The sequence below is a fragment of the Gopherus flavomarginatus genome, chromosome 25 (assembly GCF_025201925.1).
Source record: "Gopherus flavomarginatus isolate rGopFla2 chromosome 25, rGopFla2.mat.asm, whole genome shotgun sequence".
NCBI classification, from domain to species: domain Eukaryota; kingdom Metazoa; phylum Chordata; order Testudines; family Testudinidae; genus Gopherus; species Gopherus flavomarginatus.
In genome coordinates, this window is record NC_066641.1 from 8,017,346 (window position 1) to 8,043,170 (window position 25,825).

Consider the following 25,825-nt stretch of genomic DNA (forward strand, 5'->3'; position numbering starts at 1 on the left):
GGGCCCGGCTGTTGTCTCTGCAGCATGCTCCGAGCAGGCCGGGCTGGTAGCAGATGAAGATGCTTTGTCCTTCTCTAGCTTATGCAGCTTCCTTTCATGAACTGAGCCTGGTTGCTCCCTCTGCCGCTGGTTAACGTCAGCCCTGTTCCGCCTGTGGGGAAAACAAAGCCCAGAGAATTGAAGCCACTTGCCCCAAGTCACAAAATGCTTCCACAGCAGGAGTCGGAAGAGATCCCAGGAGCCCTGAGCTCTAATCCCTGAGCCTTCTGCCTTCCTAAATGCTTGTGCCCACAGGCCAGTAGCCACTTCATGACACTGGCAGTTATTAGCTGGGGGGGGGGGGGGGAGGGGCGTGGCGGGGGATCCGGTTTTTTTTTTTTTTTTTTTTTTTAAATCTGGATCCGCTCTTGAGAGTGAGCAGCTGCTGAGTGCCCAGTTCCAGTGTGGGTGGGTGGGCACTGCCTGTCTAGGGAGCCCTTTCCCTTGTCTGCCTGTTAACAGCTGATACAGAGCCCCAGAAAGTGAAAGGGAAATTGGCCCCACGATGAGCCTTAAGAATGAGCCTTTACCTCTCTATGGCACCCTTCACCCCACGGAGCAGCTGTGAAATGCAGCCCCCTCTGGGCAGAGGGCAGCGGCCAGTTCAGAGCATGCTACTCCGGCAGTGGGCAGGAGGAGAATTGGGCCAAGGCTTCTGGGGCAAACCCTGCCTCTCACAAATTCTGCCAGGGGGTATTTGAACCCCAGATGGAGCAGACGAGGTCACTCAGTTCCTCTGCACCGTTCGGGCTGTAGCCGGCTAAGACAGATGCTGCAAACTTTGGGACACATTCTCAGGGGTGTAAATTGGCATCGCAGCAGTGACATCAACAGTGCCAAGGGATTTACGCTAGCTGAGGATCTTTTTGCTTACATCTCCATGCCAAGGCCGTCTGCTAGCGGTGTCTGGCACACGGCTGGCCTGCAGAGAGTTTAAAGCACTTTCTAGCTGAGCTGCAGTGTTTTCTAGGGCTTCATGGTAGCTTGGAAGATGCTTAAATCCGGAGAGCTTTCCTCAACTCTCCAGATGCATCCCTAAGTGAGAACCCTCCCCTGTGGTTTGCGGTCGGTCGGACACCTTCTCTGCATCAGGCTTGGGAAGTCTTTAAATAGGCTGTGGTTGTCAGACAGGTCTCTGCCGCTGATGTCCTCAATTCTACAAGCCAGCCCTGCTATTCCAGCTCCTTCCGCTCTTTGCAATCGATCTGTCCAGGCGAGAGATGCGTGCCAGGAGCGATGCCCTCCACTGACCTGCCCCAGGAGCATTTGCACCAGATCAGAATGGTAGTGATCTGCACACGCTCAGGCTGGCGCATGTGGCTACCCAAACTGCAGGGCAAACTCTGGTGTCTCCTGTGCAGAGTTAGGGATTGTGGCAGCTGTGATCATCTGCATCAGCTGAGGATCTGGTCTGGTAGCATTAATAAGAGATAACTACTTGCTCTCCTCTAGTGCTCTTCATCTGAGGATCTCAAAGCACTTCACAGGCATAATTTGATTAAGCCTGATGACCCCACTGTGGAGTAGATCAGGGATTATATACAGCAGGGTGTTACCTTGAGGGGAGAGCATGTAGCGATTGTAGGCATCAGGCCTTCCAGCTCTGCCACTGATTTGCTGTGTGATGTTGGGTGAGTCACTTTGCCTTTCTGTATAATGGGGAGAAAGAAGAGTGCTTCAGAGGGGGGATGTAAGGGTTATTTTGTGCATGAATGCTGGTGAAGTGCTTTGAGGGCCTCTGATAGAAAGTGTAAGGTAAGTGTTCCTTGTGGCTCACTTCACCCAATACTGACATGCCGCCACCTCTGGGGTGGAATTGCAGCAGTTGTTTAACAGCACACAGCAACAACGTAGATCGGAGAGCAGAGACGCTTGCTCTGTCCAGTGGAAAGTGCAAGGAAAGAATTCGAGGCAAGCCAGAGGAGACCGCCAAGCTCTAGTAAAGAGTGCCTGAAGATCACTGGGAGTCAGGGCCACATCTGTCTAAGCAGATGGCACCCCCAGTTGACCAGGAGAATCTTGAGGGGGATCAGTACTGACCGATTCACTACCAACTGCCTACCTGCACCTTGGAGGTCTCCCATCCAAGTTCTCACAAGCTAAGGGGGCTTGGCCTGGTCAGATCTGGTAGCATCCCAGGGTGAGGTGGATTGGCTGCTGGAATGGGATACTCACCGTTCTTACCGGCAGGCGGGGCGGGGGTGGCGAGGCTGCATTTCTTCAGATGGGCTTTTAGCGCAAACCCCTAATGAAAAGAGCGGTCAGCCGCACGGCCCCATCCAGCTGGCTGATCTGTAGGGTGGTGAGCCTGGGATGCAGGTGAGGACAGCATCGGGGCAGAGGGGGTCTTCGCTCCTCTGAAGGATCCAAACGCCTTCCCGCCACCATCTCCCTAGTACAGTCGCCAGGCAAAGCGGGGAGAGGTTGAGACTCCCTGGCCCATGGAAACCAGCATGACAGCCCTGCCTGGGTGAGAGGCAGGTGTCATCCTGTGCAGATTCCCCATCCCCTACCCCCAGGCCTTGCCCCGCTGCAGCCTCTCCCTGCTGATCCAATCCACAGCAGGGCTGATGCACCTCACTTCCAACCTGGACCCCGTCCCTGCTATTCTGATCCTGAGATCCCCGGAATAGCCTTCACGACGCCCCACTATCCTGAGCCGCAGCACCCGCTGCTATTCCGATGCCAGCTCCCCCCGTCTCTCCCTCTGCAGCTCAGCCCCAGCCCCCTCCGGAGCAGCCCCCGGTGCTGATTTTGGGGGTGGGTCACGTCCGCAGTGGCTCAAATCCGGTTCTCTGAAGGGTGAAAGCAAGCCCCAGTCTGTCCCTTTCCCTCCCCCGATTGGCCATCTGAGCAAGAGCTGCTTTCTGGGTTTCCGGTCCCATCGTTTGAGGGGCTCGGAGGTGGAAGTGTGGCATTTTGGGTAGGGGGGTAGGGTCCTTGCAATCCCCTAGGGCGTGGCTAGCGGGGCTGAACTTGTTGAGGATCTCCAGTGAGGCCCAGCCCTGCTGCCTCCCAGCCCCCATGAGCAGCTTCCTGGCGTTATTGGCATCTCTGATTCGGAGGGTGAGATCCGTGCGCCTGGCCTGAGCTGATCCTCTCCCTGCCCTGCTGCAGTGACCCAGACTGTCCGCTTTCCTTCCGGGGCTGCCTATGCCTAGCCAACGAACCCCGCCTCGAGCGCTGGGCCATGCCGCCTGTGGCCCTTGTGGGGTTAAACTGCGGGCCAGCTCCCTTCCGAACACAGACGTTCCTGGGTGCAGGCTGCCAGGCTGTGAGGAGACGCTAATGGGGCCCCCATTGAACTGGCTCTGTGGGGAGGTCGGTGTGGGGCTGTGCACGGGGATCCCGGGTGGGGACAGCAGGGGGCTGTAGGTTAGGATCGAGATGCACTGGCTGAGGGGGTGTGTGTGCAGGGGGCAATCCCAAGACGGGAATAGTGTGTGTGTCGGGGGGTTCAGGGCTGGATAGTAGCAGTGGGGGATCCTAGGGCAGCTAGGGCTGGGGTGCAGCAGGACCATGAAGGCTGATCTGCAGAGCTGTGTGTTGGGGAGCCCATCACTGGAATAGCACAGGGAGGTGGTAAGCAGAGCTGTTGGGGGTGGGGGGTAAGGTAGTCTGGGGCGAGGGAAGGGCTAGGATAGCCTGTGGTGTGGTGTGTCAGGATTGAGGTGCTCAGAACGGGGATAACAGGGATGCTACATGGCAGGCTGGATACCAGGGTCATGAAGGAGATGCCCTGACAAGCCCCTAAAGTCCTGCCAGGAGATCCTGGGAAAATGCCCGTCCTGCAGGCCCCTGGCTGGCTTGGGGGAGGTGGCTGGATCTCCTCCCCTGGCTCGCTGGTGTGGTTCTCCGGGGGGCGAGTTGCCCTGCCCCAGGTGGAGAGGAGTCAGCGCCGTGACCTGGTCTGATACACGAGTCCCTGGGCTGGTGCTCAGTGGATGGGAAGGGCTCATGCGATTTCTCCTCCTGGCTTCCCACCCCAGCTCCTCCACCTCTGACGGGGGAGAGAGAGAGAGAGAACGGTGCCTCTCCACTGGCCCGATCCTGCGGGGTGCAAAGCTCTGCTGGCTTCAGCATGGGAACCCTGCCAGCCCAGGCTCTGGGTGATGTGCAGATTGGTACCTTCTCTGATTGCCCCTCCTCCTGGTCCCTACATACCCCTGGGGGGACCCCCACCCCACCCAGTTGCCATGCGCAGTGGCTCCCCTCTGACCCAGCTCTTCTTTGCTGCAGATGCCCATCGCAATGCAGCAGGCCCTGCTGATGGAGATTTCTAGGTCAGCCTTCCTCGCTCTCCTCTGCCTGCCGCCCTCTCCGATGGCTGCCTCGTCTGCTCCCTGGCTGCCTTGTCTCTGCTCTCCTGGCCTGGGGGCTCTCCCTGCCTTTGTGGGGCCGGCACCGCCTTTGCAGATGTCCTCTCCAGGCAGAGACGCTCTCTCTGCCCCGATGCGACCCCCTCCCGACAAAGAGGTTGGGGGGCTGGGCCCCTTTGGCAAGGGCAGAGTGACAGCTGGGAATGTGCAGACGTGCAGGCTGTGGGACACTGCCTTCAGGATGTGCCCTGCGGGTCCTGCTCCTTCATCCCTCCCCCTGATCCCCACACCTTTGCAGGAAGAGGCTGCGGCCAGCTTGGGGAGGGCACTGCTCCGTGCTGTCCTCTCTTCCAGCCACTAAACCCGAGGCGTGGGCTTCCCGCAGCAAGGCACCGATCTGGTGCTGTGGAGCCATGGACGGGCTGGGGGAAGCGGGCAGACAAACTCAAACCCCCAGGGAACACGGGGATGGATACTTCCCTTCACCAATCACCACCCCCCACAAATTGCCCCTGGACGCGAGATATGCAGCGAGACTGGTGCAGAGCCATCGCCCGGGTGCCTGCTACAGGTTTGGCCCATCTGTCTGCACAGTGCTGCTAGCTAACCCTTAACCCGCCACCCTCCCCATGCTGGGGAACCCATTTCCCCTGCCTTAGCAAGGAGGGGAGTCCCCAGGGAAGCCAGGGCTCCTTGGGGGTCCCATCCAGAATCAACATCTGGAGTCTTCACTCTTATGCGTCAGAGAGACACTTGGCCCATCCAACTGGGCGAGGGAGCCAGAGGCCCTGAGTGGGGAAGGCGATTGTAGGCTGCAGGTGGCAGAGTTGGCACTAGAACTCAGGTCTCATGAGCCCTGGTTTGGTGCTCTACCCACTAGACGATGCTGCCTGCCTGCCTGCCTGCTTCCTCGGCTATCCCCTGAAATGGCTGGCTTGCGCTGGCAGGGCCCTCTCTGGCTGGCATCTGGGCCAGCTGTAGTGAGCTGCGGGCCATGATGCTGCAGCAGTGCAGTGAGTGCATCAGGAAATCGTTTTTTCCTGGAATCTCGGTTTGTTTGTAAATGGACTTTCCCCTGTCCAAATGGGAGACTAGCTGAATTCCCCAGCGTGGTAGCGTGGTCTTCTCCCATCTCTGGTGGTAATCCCGTTAGCAGAGGATTAGCCCAGAAGATGTGAGATGTGTTTGGGTATCAGTGAAGCTCTGCATTGTTGTGTGTCTGCTCTGCCTTCAGGGAAGCATCTGGCCTGGCGCTACAGGGAGAAGGGCCTAGATCCTGCTGCTGTTGAAATGAAGGGAGGCTTGGATGGGGAGCAGGGCTTGATCCTGGAGCTGTGTGGATGGATTTGTCGTAGAGAAATGTTTGGAGTTAACAAATGACTTTCCATTGTTGCTCTGGGTGCCAGATAATAATCATTGGTAAATCTCGAGCGCTTTGCATCTGTCGATCTCAAAGCATTTTACAAAGGAGGTCAGTATCACTACCCCTCAGATGGGGAAACTGAGGCACAGAGGGGCACCAACTTGCCCAAGGTCACCCAGCTGGTCAGTGGAAGGATGGTTTTGTGGTTAAGGTGCTAGGGCTCAGGAGGCCTGGTTTGCTTCACAAGTCATTCATCTCTCTGTGCTTCTGTTCCCGGTCTGTAAAATGGGATCATCGTGGTTCCTGTCTTGTCTATTTGGATTGTAAATCCTCTGGGCCGGAGGTTGTCTCTTGTCATGTCTGCCCAGCACCTGGCACAGTGGGGCCCTGGTCTTGGTGGGTCATAGAAATACCACTGGACTAGAATGTCACTGCTGCCCCTTACCTGAGGGAAGCGGAACTGCTCATGTGTGTGTCAGAAGTCCTATACTGCTGCTAGCTGTTGGCGCTGCTTCCTCTAGCTCAGTCGGCCTTTGCATTTGGAAGAGAAGGATCCCAGCTCTCGTGGTCAAGTGCTGAGTGACCCCCAGGTTGTCTGCGGTGGCGAGGGCTTGGTGACGCGCCTGGCTTGCTTTGTGGAAGGCACCTGCTTGTACCTGGTCGGCTGGGTCAGTAACTTTGTTTGCACCTGCCTGACTCTCTCCAGCTAGGTGACAGGAAGCTGTGCTCAAGGGCAGCAGAGCCACGCATCCTGTACAGGGCCCCATTCTCTGACTCACAGCATCACTGACTCTGACCCTCCACCAGCGCAAGGGGAGAATCGAGCCTGCTGGGCGCATAGGCCTGTAGATATCTAGGTCTCCCTCCCACATGCCCAGGGCTCCCCCAGTGGCAGATCCTGGGGTCCGGCTCAGTCTAGCCAGTTCTGGGGAGAAGCCCAATCCGCAGGAGGAGGTGGCCCATCTCCCTGCTCCTTCTTCTGTAGGAGGGAGGGGAAAACTGGAGTGTCTTGCCTCGTAGCCCTGGAATTGGGGGGCGTCTGAAGCCTCTGACTGTTGTTGCTCTCCAGCAGGGCTCCTCCGACGGGCTGGCCACGAGGGATGCCTGAGACCCTGGGCTGGTGCTAGAGCTGCAGCCAGCCACGCCTCCTGGGAACGCTGTCAGACACCCGCCAAGACGCTTGCTCCCCAAAGACCCTTCACTCACCGGTCTCTGGCCAGGACGCCGCCTGCCTACCGGACAACATGAACTCCCAGAACGAGTCAGGTGAGCGGGGAGCTCCCTCGGCTCCTGCTCTGGGCCGGGACAGGATTGCGTTTCATACCTGCGGCTGGTGGCTCGAAGCTGGGGGAGGCAGGAGGTGGCCCAGAGGGGCGTGCTTTGAGTATGCGGTTTCCAGATACGTGGGAACCAAGTGCTCATTGCACTAGCAAGAACGGCTCTGATATAGACTAGCTTCCAGCCGGCTTTCTCTTAAACCCTCCAAGTCTTCGCTCCGAGTCGGGGGGAGGGAGTGTGTGTCAGGTGGCTGCTGCCATCCACCCCAGAGGTGGCTGCATTTCAGCGGGTGCTCCAGAGATGCAGGTGTCGGGATCTGCAGCCCCCTACTTGTGCATGAATGAGCCAGTTGGGGCAAACGAAGTTCTTTGGCCTAGGCCCGGATGAAAGGTGAAATGCTGTCGTCTCAGGCGAGTCCTTGTTTGCAGGGTAGTCACTGGGTTGGCCCCGGGCTCTTAGAGGGACAAGGTGGGTGAGATAAGACAAGTTCTGTATAGCTCAAAGGCTGGTCGCTCTCGCCGACAGGAGCGGGGCCAAAGAAAGATGTCACCTCGCCCGCCTTGCTCGTTGCATTGATTATGTTAGCGGCTTGGCAGAACGAGGTGGAGAGCCAGAGACTGGGTCTTCTCCCCCTGCTGTCAGGCAGCCCACAGACTTATACGGCTGTGAAGCTAGTCCCCCCACACCGGATGTTTGCGTCCATGGGAACAGGCCCAACGCTGCAGTGGGGGAGCCTTAGATTTGGGGGAACAGGCCTAATGGAGAGGCAGATTTGCCAGCAGTAGAAGCCAGGTTGGAGAGCTGATGTGACGGATGTTTCCTGTTTGGGGGGGCAAAGGGTTCAGGAGCAGAAAGAAGCCCATCTCCTGTCACTTCAGGGGGTGTGTGTTTGAGATCCTGCTCTCAGTAAATTCCACCCCAGAGCTCTGAACTGGTGGTTTCCAGTTCCCAAAAGAGCAGGCCTCTGTCTGCCACCCTAGCCCAGCCGGGCCGGGGGGAACCGGGAGCTCTGTTCATCTCATGTCTGTCACATGCAGTGTAAATGGACGTTGCATCTCTTCTGTGGGCACATCCCAGCCCAGGGTCTCCCCTCTGCTGCTGGGAAGTTACAGGTCAGCTGGGGTTTGGTGTAGTGCTGACTGGGGGCTGGCCCGTGGTGCCAGGCTGGCTGGCGTTGGTTCAGGCCTGAAGTATTATCCCTGTTTTATCACTGAAGAAACGGAGAAGTGAGGACGGGTAGTGACTTGCCAGCCACTGTTCGAGCTGGGAAGAGAACCCAGGAGTCCCGTGTTTTCACCGCGAGGCCACGTGTCTCCTGTCCTCGTTGGCTGGCAAAGTCCCGTGTTGTGCTGACTTTCTGCGGAAGAGCAGGGAGGCCAGTGTGGCCAGGCTTGGGTTGGTGAAATCCTGCCCTGGGTGTACAGGCTCCCGGTGCCAGGGCATCTCCGTCCTGGCAAGGTACCAGGGGCCATGTCAGTTGTCCCTGCTGGGGATCGGGGGAGTATCCTCGGTGGGAAAGACACATTCAGTCCTTTGGTCCCTGCTTCTGCTCAGTTGTTCCACAGAACATATCTGCTCAGAGATGTGAGCGCCCAGGGCCCATTGAAGCCAATGAGAGCTGCAGATGCTCTGCTTAGGGCAGGATTTGGCCCTGTATAAATTTAATAAACCTCTTCACGTTTGGTCCTGGGGGGTTGCATTGTCAGTGCAGGCTGAGAATGGCATAGCACATATCTCCTATGCCTGCGGGATGCCCGGATGAAGTTACACCCCCCCTGTTGATCTGTTAGTTCCATGGTTCTGAGAGATGTGGGCAGATATGTTTGGGGATCTGTTGGGGTTTTGAGGTTCTCTGAGCTCTTTGCCTGCTCAACCTTGTATTGTAGCATTTTGGGTTGCTTGCTGCAGTGTGTGTGTCCCCCCTACACCCTTCTGGGTGGAATTGGGAGTGCTTGACTGTGTGTCAGAAGCACTATACAGCAGAGTGCTCATGAAGATTCCCCTTTGGCTCAAGTGCAACACAGATAATGGTGTGTGGGTGTGTGGGGAGCGGGGAGGGGTGCGCTGCAGGACCTTGGAACGCAGCTCCCAGGCCTGGATTGTGGTGACAGAGCCAGGCAGTTTAGCTGGCTAAAGAGGCTTATTGGAAGTAATTGAATGTCCTTTTTACAAAAAAAAAAAAAAAAAAAAAAGAGAGAAAGCAAAAGCAAGCTGTAAGCAAAGGTTGCGAGGAGCGAGATGGCAGCCGAGCGGTCTCCTTGGCAACAGCACATTTGTGGGCACTGGAGCCCCGGCTGGGAGCAGGCCTCTCGGCGGTTCTGGAAGACGTGCCTGGAAAGCCTCTGCTGTGTTTGTTGCCGTTGAATTTGTGATCCCTGCAGGCCTAATTGATGCGTCTGGAAATGCTCAGGCCAGGGTGGGACGATCCTTTTTTGTGCTCAGCCTCCCCGGCACTCTCCCCCCCATGGCTGTTGCATTGTGCAGTAACCGAGCTGTGAGGGCTGATGGAGGGCGTGGGATGGGGAGCGGCTTGCTTGAGGTGAGGAGCCTTTGCTTGCCCCTTGCTGGCATTTCTAGGTAGGGCCCCACCAACTCAGCTGAGGGCCCTGGTGTGCCGGGTGCTCTAGCATGCCGCGTGGGAGACAGGAGCAGGGCTGACTGAGCAGTCCACCGGGCAGGCTGCCCCGGCGCCAGGGCTCCATCGCCGAGAAAACCTTCGGTAGAATCCTGTGTGCTTTCCCCCGGATGGGAAACTGACCAAGGATGACCCTGTGGCTGAGGCACTAAGCTGGGACTCAATATGGCTAGAGAAAATTCCTCAGCTACAGACTCTGTGTGACCTTGGGGTTGAGTGCCGTACCCATTTTACAGATGGGGAACCGAGTCACAGTCCTGCCTGGGCATCTCAGTCTAGGATCAAGCCTTTCGGCTGCCAAGCACTAATAATACCACTCGCTCCCTCCCCTACCGCTTTGTCTGGCTTGTCTCTAGCTTATAAACTCTTCGGGTCCAGGACTGTTTCTTATTATGTGTTCGTCCAGTGCCAGGCACAATGAAGCCCTGATCTTGTCAGGGCTCCTCGTGCCGCACTAATCATTGGATCCTTTAGTTTTCCCTTCTGCCTGGTCCTCCTGAGGGAGTGCTCTCTTAGTGAAATACTGCACTTATTAGCTTGTGAAAACCCAATTCCCCCTGCTGCGGCCGCCGCCAAAGTAAGTTTATTTCATAGGAGAAATCAGCCCTGCTGGAACTTTTTGTCTTCCTGTCGGACTACGGCAGTGGGTATCAGTACCCCGAAGGGCACTGGCTGTTTAACTTTTCTGTATGGAGCCTTTGAACTCTGCAGCCAAGTGGCCCTGAGCATTACGTTCTACAGACAGCAGTGCAACTGCTAACCAAGTTGGCATTTAAGTGGTCCTAATTAGGCTTTAAAGCTAACAGCCTGTGACTGGGGAAAGTTCACATGTCCCTTGGGGATGATGCTTTGGCCCTGGGAAGAGGCAAAAGGGACAATCGCTCACCAGTCGTTTACCGGGTAAACCAGACGCTCTCAACCCTTCCAGATGACTGGACCCCTTTCAGGAGGCTGATTGGTCCTGCGAACCTCCAGGTGTCATCTCACTTAAAAACGACTTGCGTGCAAAATCAGACCTAAAAATACGAAAGGGTCACAGCCGCCGCTGTTACTGAACAGTTGCTGACTTTCTCGCTTAGACGCTATAATTCTACAATAAATCGACTGGAATTGAAATCTTGTTCTTACGTTTCAGCATATAGTCTATAGAGCAGTATAAACAAGTCATTGTCTGTATGAAATTGTAGTTCGTACTGGCTTCGCTAGTACTTTTTGTGTAGCCTGTTGTAAAACTAGGCAAATACCTAGCTGAGCTGATTTCCACCCGGAAGACCTCTGTGTACTCCCAGATGGACACGTACCCCTGGTTGAGAACCACTGCTGTAAACCATTGTCACAACTGGAAGGGTTGCTGGGGCCGGGGGAGGGATGATATTCCTATCAAGTTCTCACCCAGCTTCAAGTTCCATTGGGATAGCTGGGGAAAATGAACAGTGGGTGGGCTTGTAATTGGAGCTCTGACCTAGAACTCAAGAGATCTGGGTTCAGTCTCAGCTCTGCGGCAGACTTTTTCGGTGACTGTGGGCAAGTCACTGGCCCTTTCCATGCCTCAGCGCTCCAAGTATAAAATGAGAAAGATCCTTCCTCTGTCTACTTAGATTGGAAGCTCCTTGGGGTAGAGACTCTCTCTGTACAGCACCTTGACCAATAGGGCTTCCATAGTACAAACAAATATACCAGTGAAACTGACATTGAATTGGCAATCATTAGGGTTCAGAGTCAACACAATGAGCAGTCACAGCTGGAAACCTAGCCTCAGCGGGTCAGGCAAGGTAACACTTGATGGACCTGATATTTTTAGAGTTGGGTGTGGAGACAGGGTCAGCTTTCGGAATTCACAGGGTCCATGGATTCTTACCATCCTGGGCAGTGAGAAATCCGGATGATACCAAGTGTCCCCAGACCCCTCCTCCCTTCCAAAAGCAGAATAGGTTATATAAACACTGCTGCTCGGCTCTCTTCCGGCTGTTCTCCAGTGGTTGGGCTGGGAATAGTTGAGCTGCCTGCATTAAGGAAGTGTCATGGAATTGCCACTGCATCTTCTCCATCTCCCCTCCTCTCTAGGTGGAGCTCACATTGCTTTCCCTTCCCCTTCCTGGCTCTGGACTCCCTTCCGTGAGCGTCATCGAAGAGCCCTGGGGCTAGTCTTAAGAAATTAATTAAGCCAGAAAGGGAAATGCAGCTTGTTTCTGCCTTGTACTGCATCACTTTAATGGGAAGAGGTGTGCGCCCAAGCTCTCCGACCTCCTAGATTTCTGGGAGCCTGGTGGGCTGGTATCTCCTGTTGCTGATCTCTGGATCTAGCTGTTCCCTAAACCATCCAGGGTCCCCCACTGCACTTAGGACCTGATTCTCCGGGGCCCTGCACCTTGATAGCGCCAGTAGAGAATGGATGCGCACTGCTGCTGTAGGGATTTGGTCGCATTTCACACCTGGGGTAAATGACCACGTGCAGGTTCAGAACCATGGAGAATCAGGTCCTGGATATTTTCAGAGAGTTGCTTTGTGCTTGGAAAGTTGGACTCTGGATCTTACTGTCATTTTTCACTAATTAAAAAAAAAATATTACGAAATGATGCAGGAAAGCCGTGGTCTAGTGCTTTGAGCACGGGGTTCTACGAATACTTGGTTGTTATATGCGCTTTTCCTCCATAGATCGCAAAGTGCATTACAAAGCAGCTCGGTATCACTATCCCCATTTTACAGATGGGGAAAACTGAGGCACAGAGCAGAGAAGTGACTTGACCAAGTCACCCTGTAGCACTGCTGGGATTAGATAACCAGGTCCCCAGAGTCCCAGTCCAGTGCTCTGTCCTGAGTTCTAATCCTGTCTCTGCCACTCAGTCACTGTATGACCTTGAGTGCAAGTCGTGCCTCAGTTTCCCCATCTGTAAAGTGGGGCTAATGTTAGCCACCATTTTTTGAGTGCTTTGAGATCAATGAATGAAAAGTGCCCAGTGTTTCACCACTGGATTTTGAGGCCAAGATTTAAAAAAATTACGTGTACAAAGGAAAGTTTTTAATTTCACAGTAAGCCTCATGTACAAAAATGCTAAGCAGCCAGCTGCTCCCATTGGGGAGCTCACACACGAGGGCCTAACCAGAGGCCCAAGTGTCGGCACTCGTTTCTGAATATTTGGTCTGAGTGTCTCATCCTGATCGCCATATTTGGGCTCAAGAAGGAATTTTCCTCCAGGGCAGATTGGCAGAGGCCCTGGAGGTTTTTCGCCTTCCTCTGCAGCGTGGGGCACGGGTCACTTGCTGGAGGATTCTCTGCAGCTTGAGGTCTTCAAACCACGATTTGAGGACTTCAGTAACTCAGACAGAGGTTAGGGGGTTTGTTACAGGAATGGGTGGGTGAGATTCTGTGGCCTGCATTGTGCAGGAGGTCAGACTAGATGATCGTAATGGTCCCTTCGGACCTTAAAGTCTATGAGTCTGAGTCTATGTAACTACGTAACTGGCTCCTTGGCCTATGGGCAAATCCTTGTTTGCCTTTATTAAAAATAATAATAATAAAGAACAAGGAAACGAGACCCGAGCACCCTGTCCATGTAGCTGAGGTTTTACAAACACAACGCTGAGAGCCAAGTTCTGTTTCCCACAGCAACCCCAATCCTCCTGCAATGCCCATAGATCATGGCAGAGAAGTTCCTCTTTATAATTAGCAATAGAAAACCCTTAAGACGCACACGCTCAGTTAAGTTACGACTGCTGGGAGCCGCATGACTTTGTTTCCTGTCTCCGGGAACTTGTAAAATCTCAGCCCGAACGCGCCCTGCGAAATCCAAGGCAAATTCATGATTATAAAATGCCGGCTTTTCATTAAAGCAGCGTCCATCCCAGGATCTGAAGCTGCTTTACTGGCATTTAATTAAAGGCTTGTATCAACCCCGGGAGGTATGTTAATCAGGATTATTCTTGGTTTGCGAGTGGGGAAACTGAGGCAGAGAAGCGCAGTCACTTGGCTGAGGTCACGCCGTAATGATTGGGAAGCAGAGCAGAACACAGAACTTCTGACCCCCTCACCAGTCTCTGGCTCTAACCACTTGTCTTCCTCACTGTTCCCATGACTCATCTGGTCAGAGAGTAAGTCACATGGGAACGCTTTATATTTTTTTGACGTTTAATCTTTGGCTATTTAATGCTGAAATCTGCTTAAATAAGCAGCTCATGTGATCAGAGATTAGGCGTGTGTGTTCCTTCTGGAGTGGCTCCTGTTAATAGGAGATTGGCTCTATCGCTGTTCTTATGGAAGCACCTAGAAATCCTAGCCAAGACTGAGGCCCCATTGCGCTTACGAGCCGTGCGCGTTACCTTCTCCCCCGCCTCCGAGACCAGCGCCAAAGACCATTGGAAGTCAGTGGAAAGGCTCCCATTGGCTTTGGTGGAGTTTGGATCAGGCTCTTGTGGAAGATAGTGGCTAGTTTGCTGCTGGCCTGTCAGGATAGGGGACGTAGGTGAGGGGTTCAGCTGTTTGAAGAAATCAGGGGGTTGCATTGCTGGCCTGTGCAGGGTGCATTTGGAGTCTGATGGAAAATGAATTGATGTCAGTGGAAAGGGCTCTGTTGAGTTCAGTGGGCTTTGGATAGACCCTCATTTAATGGGAAGGTGCTGCCTGGCGTGTCTCTGCTGAGCAGTGAATTCTTGCCTTACCAGTCCTCCCCTGGGAAGTCTAGGGGCAGCTGGGCAGTGGGGTGAAAGCTGGATGTTCAAACTGGTCCCTGGGTAAGGGTGGAAGGAAATCCACTTCTCTATGTCACGTCTTTCTGCTGTGGAGGGAGGTGTGGTCTGAACGTGGCACCAGAAGCCGAGGACTATTTGGTTCCAAACCCCAGCCCTGCCACGGGCATAATATGATGTTGGGGCAAATCACTTCCATGCACCCTGCCTCAGTTTACCCCTCTGGACTAACGCTTAGCCCTTCCCACACAATGCGGGAAACCATTGGTGTTTATAGGGTGCTTGGGATAGAGGACGCGCTCATGTAAGTGCTGGGTATTATGCAAGGAAGGGAATGGGGATGTCTCGGGGGTAGGGCATATAACTTATTTTCGTGATATGCTTTTTGATAGGGCTTCAATTAAACCCCGTGTGCAGTCAGTAACTATTGTATTGTGCCCATTTTATAGACAGATCAGCAGAGTCACAGCTAGATGTAAGTGACATGTTGTAAGTCAGTGGTAGAGCAGGAAATTGACCCTACAGCTCCTGAGTCCCGGGGCAGGGCTTTAGCCACGAGACTTTCCTTCCAGCGTGCTTTGAGTGATAGAGCATCGCTCCGCTGGGTTTCCTGTTGGAATCAGACCTGGCTAGGCTGTGACAGCCCGTCAGCGGGAGAGGTGTTGGCATCTTAATCTCAGCAGAAAGGCCAATAGACTTGCAAGCTCCTCTAACTTGGGAGCACCCCCTGGCTCCTTGCCGGCTTTCCGAGGTCTGAGGAGAGGCAGGGATGTTCGCACTGCCTGGGTTATAGCTGCCTGGTGGATTTCAGGTTCCCATCTGGGCATGCCATTCAGTATTAATAATCTCCTTGGACTGGAGTATCTCTTGTTCCCCAGCAGGAGGAGACACTGCACTGCTTTGAGCTCCTAGGTTCAGTGACCCACGTTGGAGGTGGATTTGTGTTTCGGGAAAAGATGCGAGAGCCACCGGGAGAGAGAAGAAGAAAAGCACGGAGGAGACTGCCTTGAAAGTCTAGAAAACCATTTCAAATAAACACGGGGACAGCTAGGGATGGGCAGGAACCACTGTGCTGGGCCTGATCCTTGACCTTAGGATCAGAACCTAGATTGCAACTGCTTGAGGCCGTCTCCAGAAACTGTCCCAGTGAGTGACTTGAAACAGGCCCAGACTCCGGTTAGCATGGCACTGCAGCACCTAACAACCTATAATCCTCCCAGCACCCCTCCCAGGCAGAGCGGGCTCGTCTCCCCCCATTCCACATGGGGCCCTCGAGCCCCGAGAGACTAAGGTCTGTCTACACAGCAAGCAGCAGCGAGTCTCGGAGACCGGCTCATATGCTGTGTGACTTGCACCGGGAACAGGGAACTAAACTTGATCTCCAGAGTCCCAAACAGGCACCTTAACGACTGGAGCAAGGATGTTTGCACTGCAAGCAGAGGTTTGACCTAGATCAAGCCAGCGGAAGTGTGTCTACACTGTGACGGTCACACTCTGAGCGCAGGGTCGACCTACCCTTCCAGTGTGAATCCTGGTTGCAGTGTGAGGGGAGTGAAGGGACCGGCCAACATCTCTCAAGAGTGGTGGCTCCATTAGGAACCCAACGTGAGATACCTCCGCAGCTCTTGCTGGTGTCAGTCGTAACTGTGGGTACGAATCAGGCCCTCGGTGTCTCAGACTTTGTCGTCGCTAGCAATAGTGTGCTCCAGGGTGGATAAAGATTGAGGGTTTTTTAAAAATTTAAATCAGATTTTTTGTTTTTGTTTATTTAAATTATATTTTTCTTGTTTAAAATGAAATCTGAATTTAAGACAAAAGATAAGGCCTAAACTCCTTACACACACACACACACACACACACACACACACACACACACACACACACACACACACACACACACACACACACACACACAGTGTGTAACTAAATTCCACTTACCATCCTGATGCACTGTGACACCAATCGTAAGCACAAAGTTAATTACCTAGTACATAAAAAATGTCTCACCATGGTGAACCATACAAAACATGTACAAATCTGAAAATGTGAAGCGATGTAATTGCTTAAATAAATGGGCCTATAGTTACAGGGGACCCGCTTAGCCTGTGAAAAGATGTACCACCACTAGGGCAAAGGCTCTGCTTGTAAATCAGTACGTTTTAATGGTTATGACAACCGGTGAAACGGCATCTTTCTCTAGCAAATAACTGAAGTACAAATGGAAAAGTTGACTAAAATCAAGGCTTAAGTTCTCATAGATTATTTCCTGGAGCCCCTCTTTTGTGCCCCCCCCCACCATTTGGGGTGCTGGGCTTCAGCTGTGGTATGAGGGGGGCGGTCTCAGGGGTTTGGCCCTGTGGGGATGGAGTGGGGAGCCAGTGCCAGGGTTCGAGGGTTTAGTTCCAAGGGGGGAGGATGCCGCCAGTGCTCGGAGTTTCGGCCACAGGGTCTTGCGGACCTCCTGAAATCAACTCATGGTCCCCCCCCCAAGGGTTTAAGGTATTTATCAGAGCTCCACTCTGGACAGCTCTGATTGCATTTTAGAGTTGATTAAAATCAGGTATTTACATTGAGGCGTTCCACCAGGTGATTTAAATCACCTTCCTTTAAATCCGCTTCTGCGAGTGTGTTTGTAACTCAGGTGAAGACAAGGCAGTGTGGTGTCATCCCAGTTAGCGGGTCAATTTCAAGGCTAGGAGGAGGGGGCGGGCAGGGGGGAGCCGCGTGTGGAACTCAACCTGCTGACTGTGTGCAAACCACCCATTGCCTTGTCTTCACTAGCTCTGTGACTGGAGTTAGTTCGCTCGAGTTAGGCGTCCCTCTTTCTTTTGTCGAGCAGCCCGAAACACGTTGGCTTGTTGAACAGAATCCCCCATTTGCCGGGCCCGGCTTTCTTGGCATGTGGCCTTAGGAGTGGGGAGGGTTCGTGCAGTGGGGCCCGTTGTACGTCCCAGTGTGTATTCTGAGGCTGAGGGAGGGATCGCTCAGTGGTTTGAGCATTGGCCTGCTAAACCAGGGTTGTGAGTTCAGTCCTGAGGGGGCCATTTAGGGAACTGCGGTGAAAAAAACCAAACCCTGAGATTCTATGATAATCCCTGTCGCTGTTGAGGAGGCAACGGGAAATGGCTGCTGGGTCACATAGTGCCTGTGGTGAGCCGGGGCCGGGTGTCAGCTCTGCGGCTGTGTCTGGCTCTGTGCTGTACCGGTCCCATCCAAAATCCACCAGCCAGAGCTTCCCCCAGGGTCTGATTCTCCACTGCCCTGCACACCTCAGTGACACCACCAGGTGAGAATGGGAGGAACAGGGGCTTGATGTCCCGAGAGCTAAAAAGGCCATGTGGGATTCACCAAAGGAAGCAGAAAGGGAGCGGAGGGTAAACACAGAGATGGGAGGAATTGGGATTGGGGCAGCTCAAACCACCAGCTGGTAGGAATTCTCTGGGGACCTGAAGAAACAAGGGCAGGAGATGTCTTGAGTCTCTGATGCTAACCCCTGGGTGGAGGTGCTTATATTGGTTTAAAACTGACTGCCAAAGGATTAGCGTGCACTAGCCGATTGAGATGCTACATCTGTGCGTCGCCAAAGTCTTATCCCAGTTGGGTCTGTGTTGGCTTCAGTGGGGTGATGCTGCCCCAGACCTGGAGGAAGGCCATGGGGAACAACGCCCTAGCTACGGAGAGGGGACAAACTCAATGTCATCTACCCCAGGCTTCACAACTTCAGAGTCAGGCTCCACACAAATCACGATTGGCTTCAAAACCAGATTGATTTTTTTTTTCCTAAAAATGAAAAAACGTTTAGTTCTTTTTCTCTATCGGCTTCCTGGATTTGGAGCCTTCAGGCGTGTTTTATTGTCCAGCCTTTTTCCGCAATCACGAGAGCTAGAAATGTATTTATTTTTAAAAGGAAAGCCTTGGTTCCGTGACACTCTTGGGACTCCAGGGGCTGGGGCTTTTAAGGGACAACACCAGAGCGTGTGAGCCTTGGCATCTGTGGACCTGGGAGAGGGCGCGACTTTCATCTGGTGATGGCCACGTGATGCCGTGAATTATGCCAGGAGGACTGTGCTCTGGTTTGACACCACTGCGGCTCTGCTGGCTTCCCCAGATCAGCATTGGAGCAGCTGAGGTAGGGTTGGTTCCCCCTGGATGCCCTAGGGTATCCTGTCCGCTCTGTGGGCATCCATCAGAGCAGAAGCTCTTTTGGGCAAGGGGCCATCGTGAGACTTTGGCTACCTGGGGGCTGTGGATGGGCAGGATGGGGGCCCCCATCCCTGGGTGTGTAGTGAAGGAATCTAGAACTCTGCCTGCGGACGGGACTGGAGCAGCTGGCTGGGGGCTGTGTGTGTGTGACAGAGCTTTGCGGGAGAGGAGAGACTGTAGTCTAAGCAGTAGTTACGCTAAGCCAATTAGCTTTGTAATTGGATCTAAAAAGGTGGGGGGGTGGGGGGAAGAAGGATTTTGCTATAGGGTTGTGCATAGAGGCTTGAGGTTCAGATGCACCCTCTGAGCTCGGCTCCAGCACCCAGATCACATTGCAAAATGGCTTTATTTGAATGTTTTTTGTTTTTTTTTAAATCCTTCGTCGTGGCTAAGCCCCCATCTGATCAGCCAGCCCGGGACTCTGCCCAGGGCCAGCCAGCTCCGAGGTCGGTTGGTCTGTCCCCTCTGTCTGGTACATTTCCGTGGGTGTTCTGTGCTGGTGGAAGGTGCAGCCTTGGTAAACACTGGGAGGGTGAGTGGGTGGAGCCTGTCAAAGCCGAAGGCCTGCCCCCTCAAATGGGGAATTGGTTAGGCAGGGGGAGGACAAATGATGACACCAGGACACCGGTCACAGGGACAAAAGCCAGGATCCAGTGTTGGCCACGGTGCCACGAGCCCCGGACAGCGCCGGATCAGTTCAAGGAGGCAATACGAGTTGCCTACAGGAACTCTGCCCTGATGCAGGAATGGATGAGAGACCAGAAAATAGACCCCCAGTCTGAGGGTGTCCTGTCCTCCCTACCCCTATTCCTTCTGGATGGCCCCATCTTACCCACGACCTTGTGAGACTCCAGACAGGGAAGGTGTGAAGGAAAAGCTGCGGGGAGAGGTGCCCTGGAAGCAGGCAGGCAGGTGCCAGGGTCTCTGTCTCACCCCAAAGGGGCGGGTGTCGGGGGCTGAAAGGCGCCAGCCTGCTCCAGCGAAGGCAGCCGCAGGGCAAACTCTCCCTGGAGCAAGAGGAGTCGTCTTTGCTCCTGGCCTGTCTGCTGCTTGGCCTTGATGCCGGAAGTGTTGTCAAGGTGTGCCACCACCACGGAGCTTTAGGATACGGTGGTGCACCCAAAACTTCCCTACCTGAGTGAGCTTGAATCCAGCGAGCGCGGCTAACAATAGCCATGTAAACAGATCGGCATGGGCCAGAGAGCCAGGTATGCACCCCGGGGGCCATACTGACCCATCTAGCTTGTGCTGAAACTCACGCTATGTGTGCTGCATCCTGCCAGCTACATTCACACCCATACCCTGAGGCACGGGTGGGGACTGATTCGATCTGGTTTTGCTCTTGGCGCGAAGGCTGAGCCATTCGGACTGGACTCAGGTGGTTTCTGGAGGACGAGGGTTAGCGTTCAGTCACTGAGCTGTGCTGGGCTGTCCTCTAGCCCGTAAGCTAGAGGGGAGAGGCTGTTAGTTCCCTTCCCATTCCCTTGAGCCTCCCAGCCTTGCCTTTTTCAAGGGACCCCAATTCTGTGCAGCGCTTCTTAGAGGCAAAGCAGCAGGACTGTCGCTTTAAGTTATCTCTGCACTACCTGGATTTCTGGGTCAGTCTGAGCAGTCCCGAGGGCGGCCTGTGACCGTGTCACTGCCTAGAATCTCCAGAGGGATGTGCTCAAAGGATGAGTCCCCTTTTTTCCCTGATGTACTGTGACCTGGCCCCACCTCTGGCATGCCCCCGAACTGGGAGCTGCAGGTGACCGGTGGAGCATATGGCTAATTGTTGGCCCTCCATCCTTCTTTGCGGGGAATTCTCTGGTCCCTGTAAGCTGCTGGATGTTGTCAGAACATAACACAACTTTAGTTCTTAGAGTTCAGAATGATAACACACAAGAGCCCAATCAGAGGGAGACAAAGCAGGCTGCTCCCTAAAGCAGTGAGGCGCAGCTCCCGCTGCCTTCCGCCAGGTTGGCTCTTGGTAAACTGACTCTGCTCACACGGCTGCTTTCCTACAGAGGCCCTAGCCTGCCAGCAGGATCAGGTAACCACTTCCAAATTAAAATGAGAGCCGATCATTTTAACAGTTTTCAATCCACCCCAGCGTGCAGGAGAATCTGTCCTGGCGTAATTTATGTAGCAAAAGATTTGGCTGAGCCAGCTAGTGATTCTTGAGATCTGTCGGTTCCAAGCCAGCGCCCGCTAACGTGTGTTGTTTTGTTAGCTGTGGGCTTTTTCCAGCTGTTGTCCTCCGTTCTATATTCATCGCTACTGGATTGTCGTCAAACACACCCTGTAATTTATCCAGTGGGAATTCCAGTGACATCTGGGCTGCCAGCGACACAGCCTGGTGGGACCCGCACTTCAAAGCAGGGCCTGAGATGGCGTAGTCTAGGAACATAAAGACTCAGCCCACACCAATAGGAACCGACACCTACGAATCCGACTTCCCTGAACGCGTCAGAAACAAACACACTTTCCTTCTGGTGTGTGCATTAGAGATGTGTGTGTCAGAGGTTGCCGAACACTGCCGTTCATTCGATGTTCTAACTGGTCTCCTCACATGTCGCCAAATCAGCAATGACATATAGACCTCAAAGCACTTCACCAAGGTGGGTCAGCGGCATCCTCCCCGCTTTGGGGAAACTGAGGCACAGAGGTGAGGTGAAGTGACTTGTTCGAGGTTGAGCAGCAAGGAAGAGAGCGCGGGAGTCCTGACGCCCAGTCCTCTGCTCTAACCACTAGGCTATTGCGAGCTGTGGGAATAGAATTCAGGGCTCCATAAGGCCACCTTCTTGCTCTACCACTAAACAACACTCCCGTCCATGAGCTGGAAATTGAACTCAGGAGTCTTGCCTCCCAACCCCCTTGCTCTAACCACTAGACACCACTCCCCTGAACTCCATTCCTGAACTCCAGAGCCTTATGCTAACTGCTAGACCCCACTCCTCTCCCAGAGCTGGGCCTAGAACCCAAGAGTTCAGACTCCCAGTCCCAGTCCCGACTTCCTCCAACCCCTGGACCCCACGAACACCAGCTTTCCAATCCAAACCCCTCTGAAGTTTGGGACGACTTAAATCGGGCTCCGGATTTGATGGCTTGCACCCGTGGTTGCTTTTCCATAAAACCACAAAAGAGCAGAAAAATAAAATAAACCCTACGGTCCCATATTTCCGCTCCAGACTGAGTGAGCCCCCCAGGTGCTGGAAGTTCCAGGGTATTTTTTAGGGGGGCTGGGTCGATGCAGCAGGGGCTGGTCCCTTTTTCATACAGATGTCCTCTATGGCTTTTGCTGCCTGCCAGGGCCGTTCGGGTTCTTCCCTTCCCCCTTTCAACGCTGCGCTGTATTTTTAGAACACTGTTTTCATAGCTCACAGGCAAATCCCACTTGTCTGGAAAGCCGCCTCTCCCTGCCGCAGATGGGAGCGGCGTGGGGCGAGCTTGCTTGCCCCCTAGCTGCGAGAGCCAGAGCCTTGGGCCATCCCAGTGCCCCACGCCTTACCCACCTGGGCGCTCTGATCTTCGCTAGGGGATTAGCCTGTTGCAGTTCGGTGTGGGTTGTGTTTTTCTGATGTCGTGGATCATGCAACCCAGTAGCCTATCTTCAACAGCGGTGCCACCTGCTTAGAAGAAAGCTTTGCTGGAGGCAGACCTGCCCTCGGGGAATTTTTCCTCCTGACCCCCTACGCCTCGTCCATGAAGTGGGAGCATGTGCAGCTCTTTCCCAAGCTCGCCAGGTTATTTCGGTATGGGCGGTGATGACTCTTGCTATTGCTGTCCTCCTGCATACGCCTCTCAAATCCCTTTTGCGATTGTCCTCAGCGGACGGCTGCAGTGGTGTCCAGTGGCAGTGAGTTCCGCAGGCAAACCGTGCCTTGTGCCAGAGCGCATTTTGGCTGGTGAACGAGCTGGCTGGTGGGCGTTTGGCATGCTGGAGGAATTGGTTAGGATAGGGCGGGGCCAGCTGGGGGGAAAAGATGTGAAGACTCGGAGTGTATGTGGGAAGTAGCATACATGGCTGTGAGGATGGGTGAAACATCGGGGGGGCCTCTGATACCCCTCAAGTCACCAGCTCCAAGGAACTATTATTTGGAGCCTCCAGTAACAGCTGGTCTCTCTGCAGTGAGTTGGGTGGGCGGGGGGGGGGGGGGAGGAGGAATGTTTTAACCCCTTCATGACTCTTCCCGAGTCCTAGCGGGCAGCTTTGAAAATCCCTGGGCCAGGAGGGCACCCGGCTCGTGGGCTCCGCGGGTCAGTTACTGTGGGCCTGATCCTGAGAGGTAGAAGTTGGTGGTAGCTGTGGGTTTGCTTGGTGCTTTTCAGCCCTACGGTGGCAAATGGTGGGAAGCGATAAGGCCAGCGGGCCGGTCAGAGCCGCAGATCACACCTCAGCAGCAGCAGGATTTCAGGCCCATTTCTTTAGGAGTGAGTTGTATTTCTCCAGCTCGCAAGAGTATCCTCATCCATCGGCTCCTTTGCCCTGCCCCAGGCTCTCCTAGGGGGTCCTTCCCTGCATGGCTCGCTCCCAGCTGGGCAGCGTCTTGGCCTTTTATCCAAGGACCAGCTGACCTGCCGGCTATGGCCTGATCCCTGGCCTCAGCTCCGTCATCCAGAGGCAGTGCCCCTTAAAAGGTCAGCCCCCCCTGCGCCACATAGCTTCCTCGGCCGCAGCTTGGCGGGCTCATTCTGTGATGCTCTGAACATGTGGCTACTGCGAGAGCCAAGCTCGTCCCTGCCATGGGTGGACCCTGCCCCTGAGGTCCATTGAATTGCTCTGAGCTCCTGGAACGCAGCCTGCCCCAGAGCTGCACGCATCAGTTACGCACAGTCCGTTGAACAGAGCAGCCTGCCATGGAGGCTGGTGTTTGGGTCTGCTTTGCATTATCCCTCCGCCCCTGTACCGAGACTCCCCTGCACTGAGTGTTTAGCCTGGAACCGCTCTGCCCTGCCAACGAGCAGTTTAGGAGAGAAACCTACCAAGATCTCCGCTGAGGTGCAAAGCGTGGCTGCGGGGCGGGCATGGCGTCCCCGTCCCCCCAGAGCTTGCAGGTGGACCAATCCCGAGCGCCCTGCCTGCTGCTTATGTTGCAACACTGGAACTTGACGTGAGCCGCGGGGTCAACTGCGCCGAGGGGAGAAAATATCCTGTGGCCTCCCGCCCGTTTGCAGCTGCAGGAATAGCTCGTCTGACGTCAACTCCAAAAGTGCACTGCTGAGGGGGGGGGGAGGCGAACGGCCCATAAATAACCCTGCTATTAAAAGTCTCGGGTTCGGATTAACACGCTGATAAATAAACCAGCGTCCCCTTTGCTGCGCCGGGTCAGAAATTTAAACACCGCCGCAGAACGTGGGGCCTGAGCAAGCCTGGGAGCACGCAGGGTATGGGGCCCTGAAAGGTGATCCCTGGGTCTTTTCCATGGGCACCTTTTGCCACAGGCTCGATCTGCTGTCTAGGCAGTAGTCTGGGGCAGGAAAGATGGGGCGGGGAATGGGAATGATCAGTGGGTATTGAGGGTGATGGGTTGTCTGTATTGATTTAGGCAACCTGGATTTTCGCCCAAGGCTCTGCTAGAAGGGTCCTGGAGCCACGGTACTATTGATTTGTATTACCCTGGGCATCTAGAAGCCCTGGTCGTGGAGTCAGGCCCTCTTGGTGCCAGGCGCTGTACAAATCTGATCTGAGCGACGCTTTTAGGTTGGCTTTGCTGTACTCAGCACCTTGTGTGAGTATCGCACTGTGTTGACCGCCCGCCAGCGTGGCGTGCAGCATCCCACAGGACGGGTGCATTGGGTAGCGGCACAGCAAGCTTCCCCTGCCAGTATATCTGCCCTCGGTCCTGGAGGGGACCCCAATGGGTGGGGAAGAGTGAAGTCTCCCTGTCCCATACAGTCGTTGGCCAATGAGGGGCACGAGGTGTCTTTGGTTTTCATGATGCTGGTCCGCTAAGAGCCTCACTTAGTTTCGCACACCGCATCTGCTAGCGCGTGGGAACGACTTTCGGTCCCTCTCAACTTCGGCTTGGAGTCGGAGCGGTGACCTAGAGGAGAGGGGCACCAAGTCCCCGTGGCTTCCCCTGAACCTCAGCCCGGTCTCCAGCGGGCTTCACAGGAAGGTGCTGTGGGATGTGCCACAAGGATCCCAGCATTTGCCCTGCCGGGAGCCGCGCTAACAGCTTCATTCATGGTGCGTTTGGCCCGGTGCGGCATCGCAAACCCCTATGGCCAGTCAGGCCCCATGACAGGCCCCAAGGAGGCCAGATTCAGTGCTGGTGTAAACACGTGCCACCCCACAAGAATCAACGGCGCTGCACCAATTTGCTCCAGCAGAGGGTTGGACCCCATCCAATTCCCAGGAGCCTGTGAGCCAGTAGCACACCCCTGGAGAAGACATGTTGCTAGAGCCACCAATGCGTTTCCCCCCGGGTGGTGCTTTGCAGGGGCTCCTCAGCCTGGGACTGGGGTGGGGAGGAGCATTTTTTGACTCCTGTGAGTAGTTTTGGCCCTGTGGCTCAGGCATGCTGCAAAACAAGGGCCGCAACTTTCCCATCATGCACCTCTCCGGGTTCTGTAGACAGGGGTGGCCAAGTGAAGATGCTTCTCAGATCACCCTGGCAGGTTGCTGGCGGGCCCATTGCCTTGTGGGTGCCACTGTGAGAGCCGCACGCTTGCTTTCCTGGCTTGCTCTTACCGGGGCCCCTAATTCCCACGCAGAGATTTTCCCTTCCTAGCAAAACCTGGGGGGTTATTTCTGGCAGCGCTGATGCGGATTAATGTCCGGGGCAATTAGGGCCTCTTGGAAGGAGTGTTTGCAAGCCTCACTCGGTGGCTTGCGTTACTCACCCCAGCTGGCCTTCTGTGCAAAAACAAAACGAAAGCAAGCGGCCACATTGAAGTGGAGTCTGGGGGGAGCTGCATTTGGGGCATCCCGGTGCAGGCTTAGCCCTGTCCCCCTGCACAGCCCTGGCAGCAGAAGAAGAACCACCAACTCATTTCAGACCCCCGCCTGCCATGACAGCAGGTCAGGAAGGTGCTGAGGAGGGGCCATGGCTTGAGCTCTGCCAGCTGGGGGCTTCTGCCCGTTATAAGGGCGTGAGCTGTTCCTGCTTCAGCAATCCATGGGCTCCAAGAAGCGGGAGGTGGGAGACCTGGCCCAGGCCTCTGGGAGAGGCTGTGCGGTGCAGTGGTGTCCAGGTGTGAGGGGTAAAGTCTCCCGGGCTGTTAGGCAGGCAGGGCCGGGGGGTGCAGGCTAAGCCATGGAGCAGATTGCGGGGTGCTCCCTGTGGCTAAATAGGGGAGGAACTGCTGCTGCTCTGAGCC

General features: G+C 54.8%; 1 protein-coding gene across 1 annotated transcript in view; it reads left to right on the forward strand.

Annotated features, from left to right (window-relative positions):
• Window positions 1–6,782: 6,782 nt before the first annotated feature.
• The window catches only part of HDAC5 (histone deacetylase 5), an 87,419-nt gene continuing 68,376 nt past the window's right edge, over window positions 6,783–25,825 (forward strand). Inside the window, exon 1 of the mRNA XM_050934687.1 lies at window positions 6,783–6,987. Within this exon, the coding sequence (XP_050790644.1) occupies window positions 6,966–6,987 (22 nt within the window). The 5' untranslated portion in view covers window positions 6,783–6,965. The remainder of the gene's footprint in view (window positions 6,988–25,825) is intronic.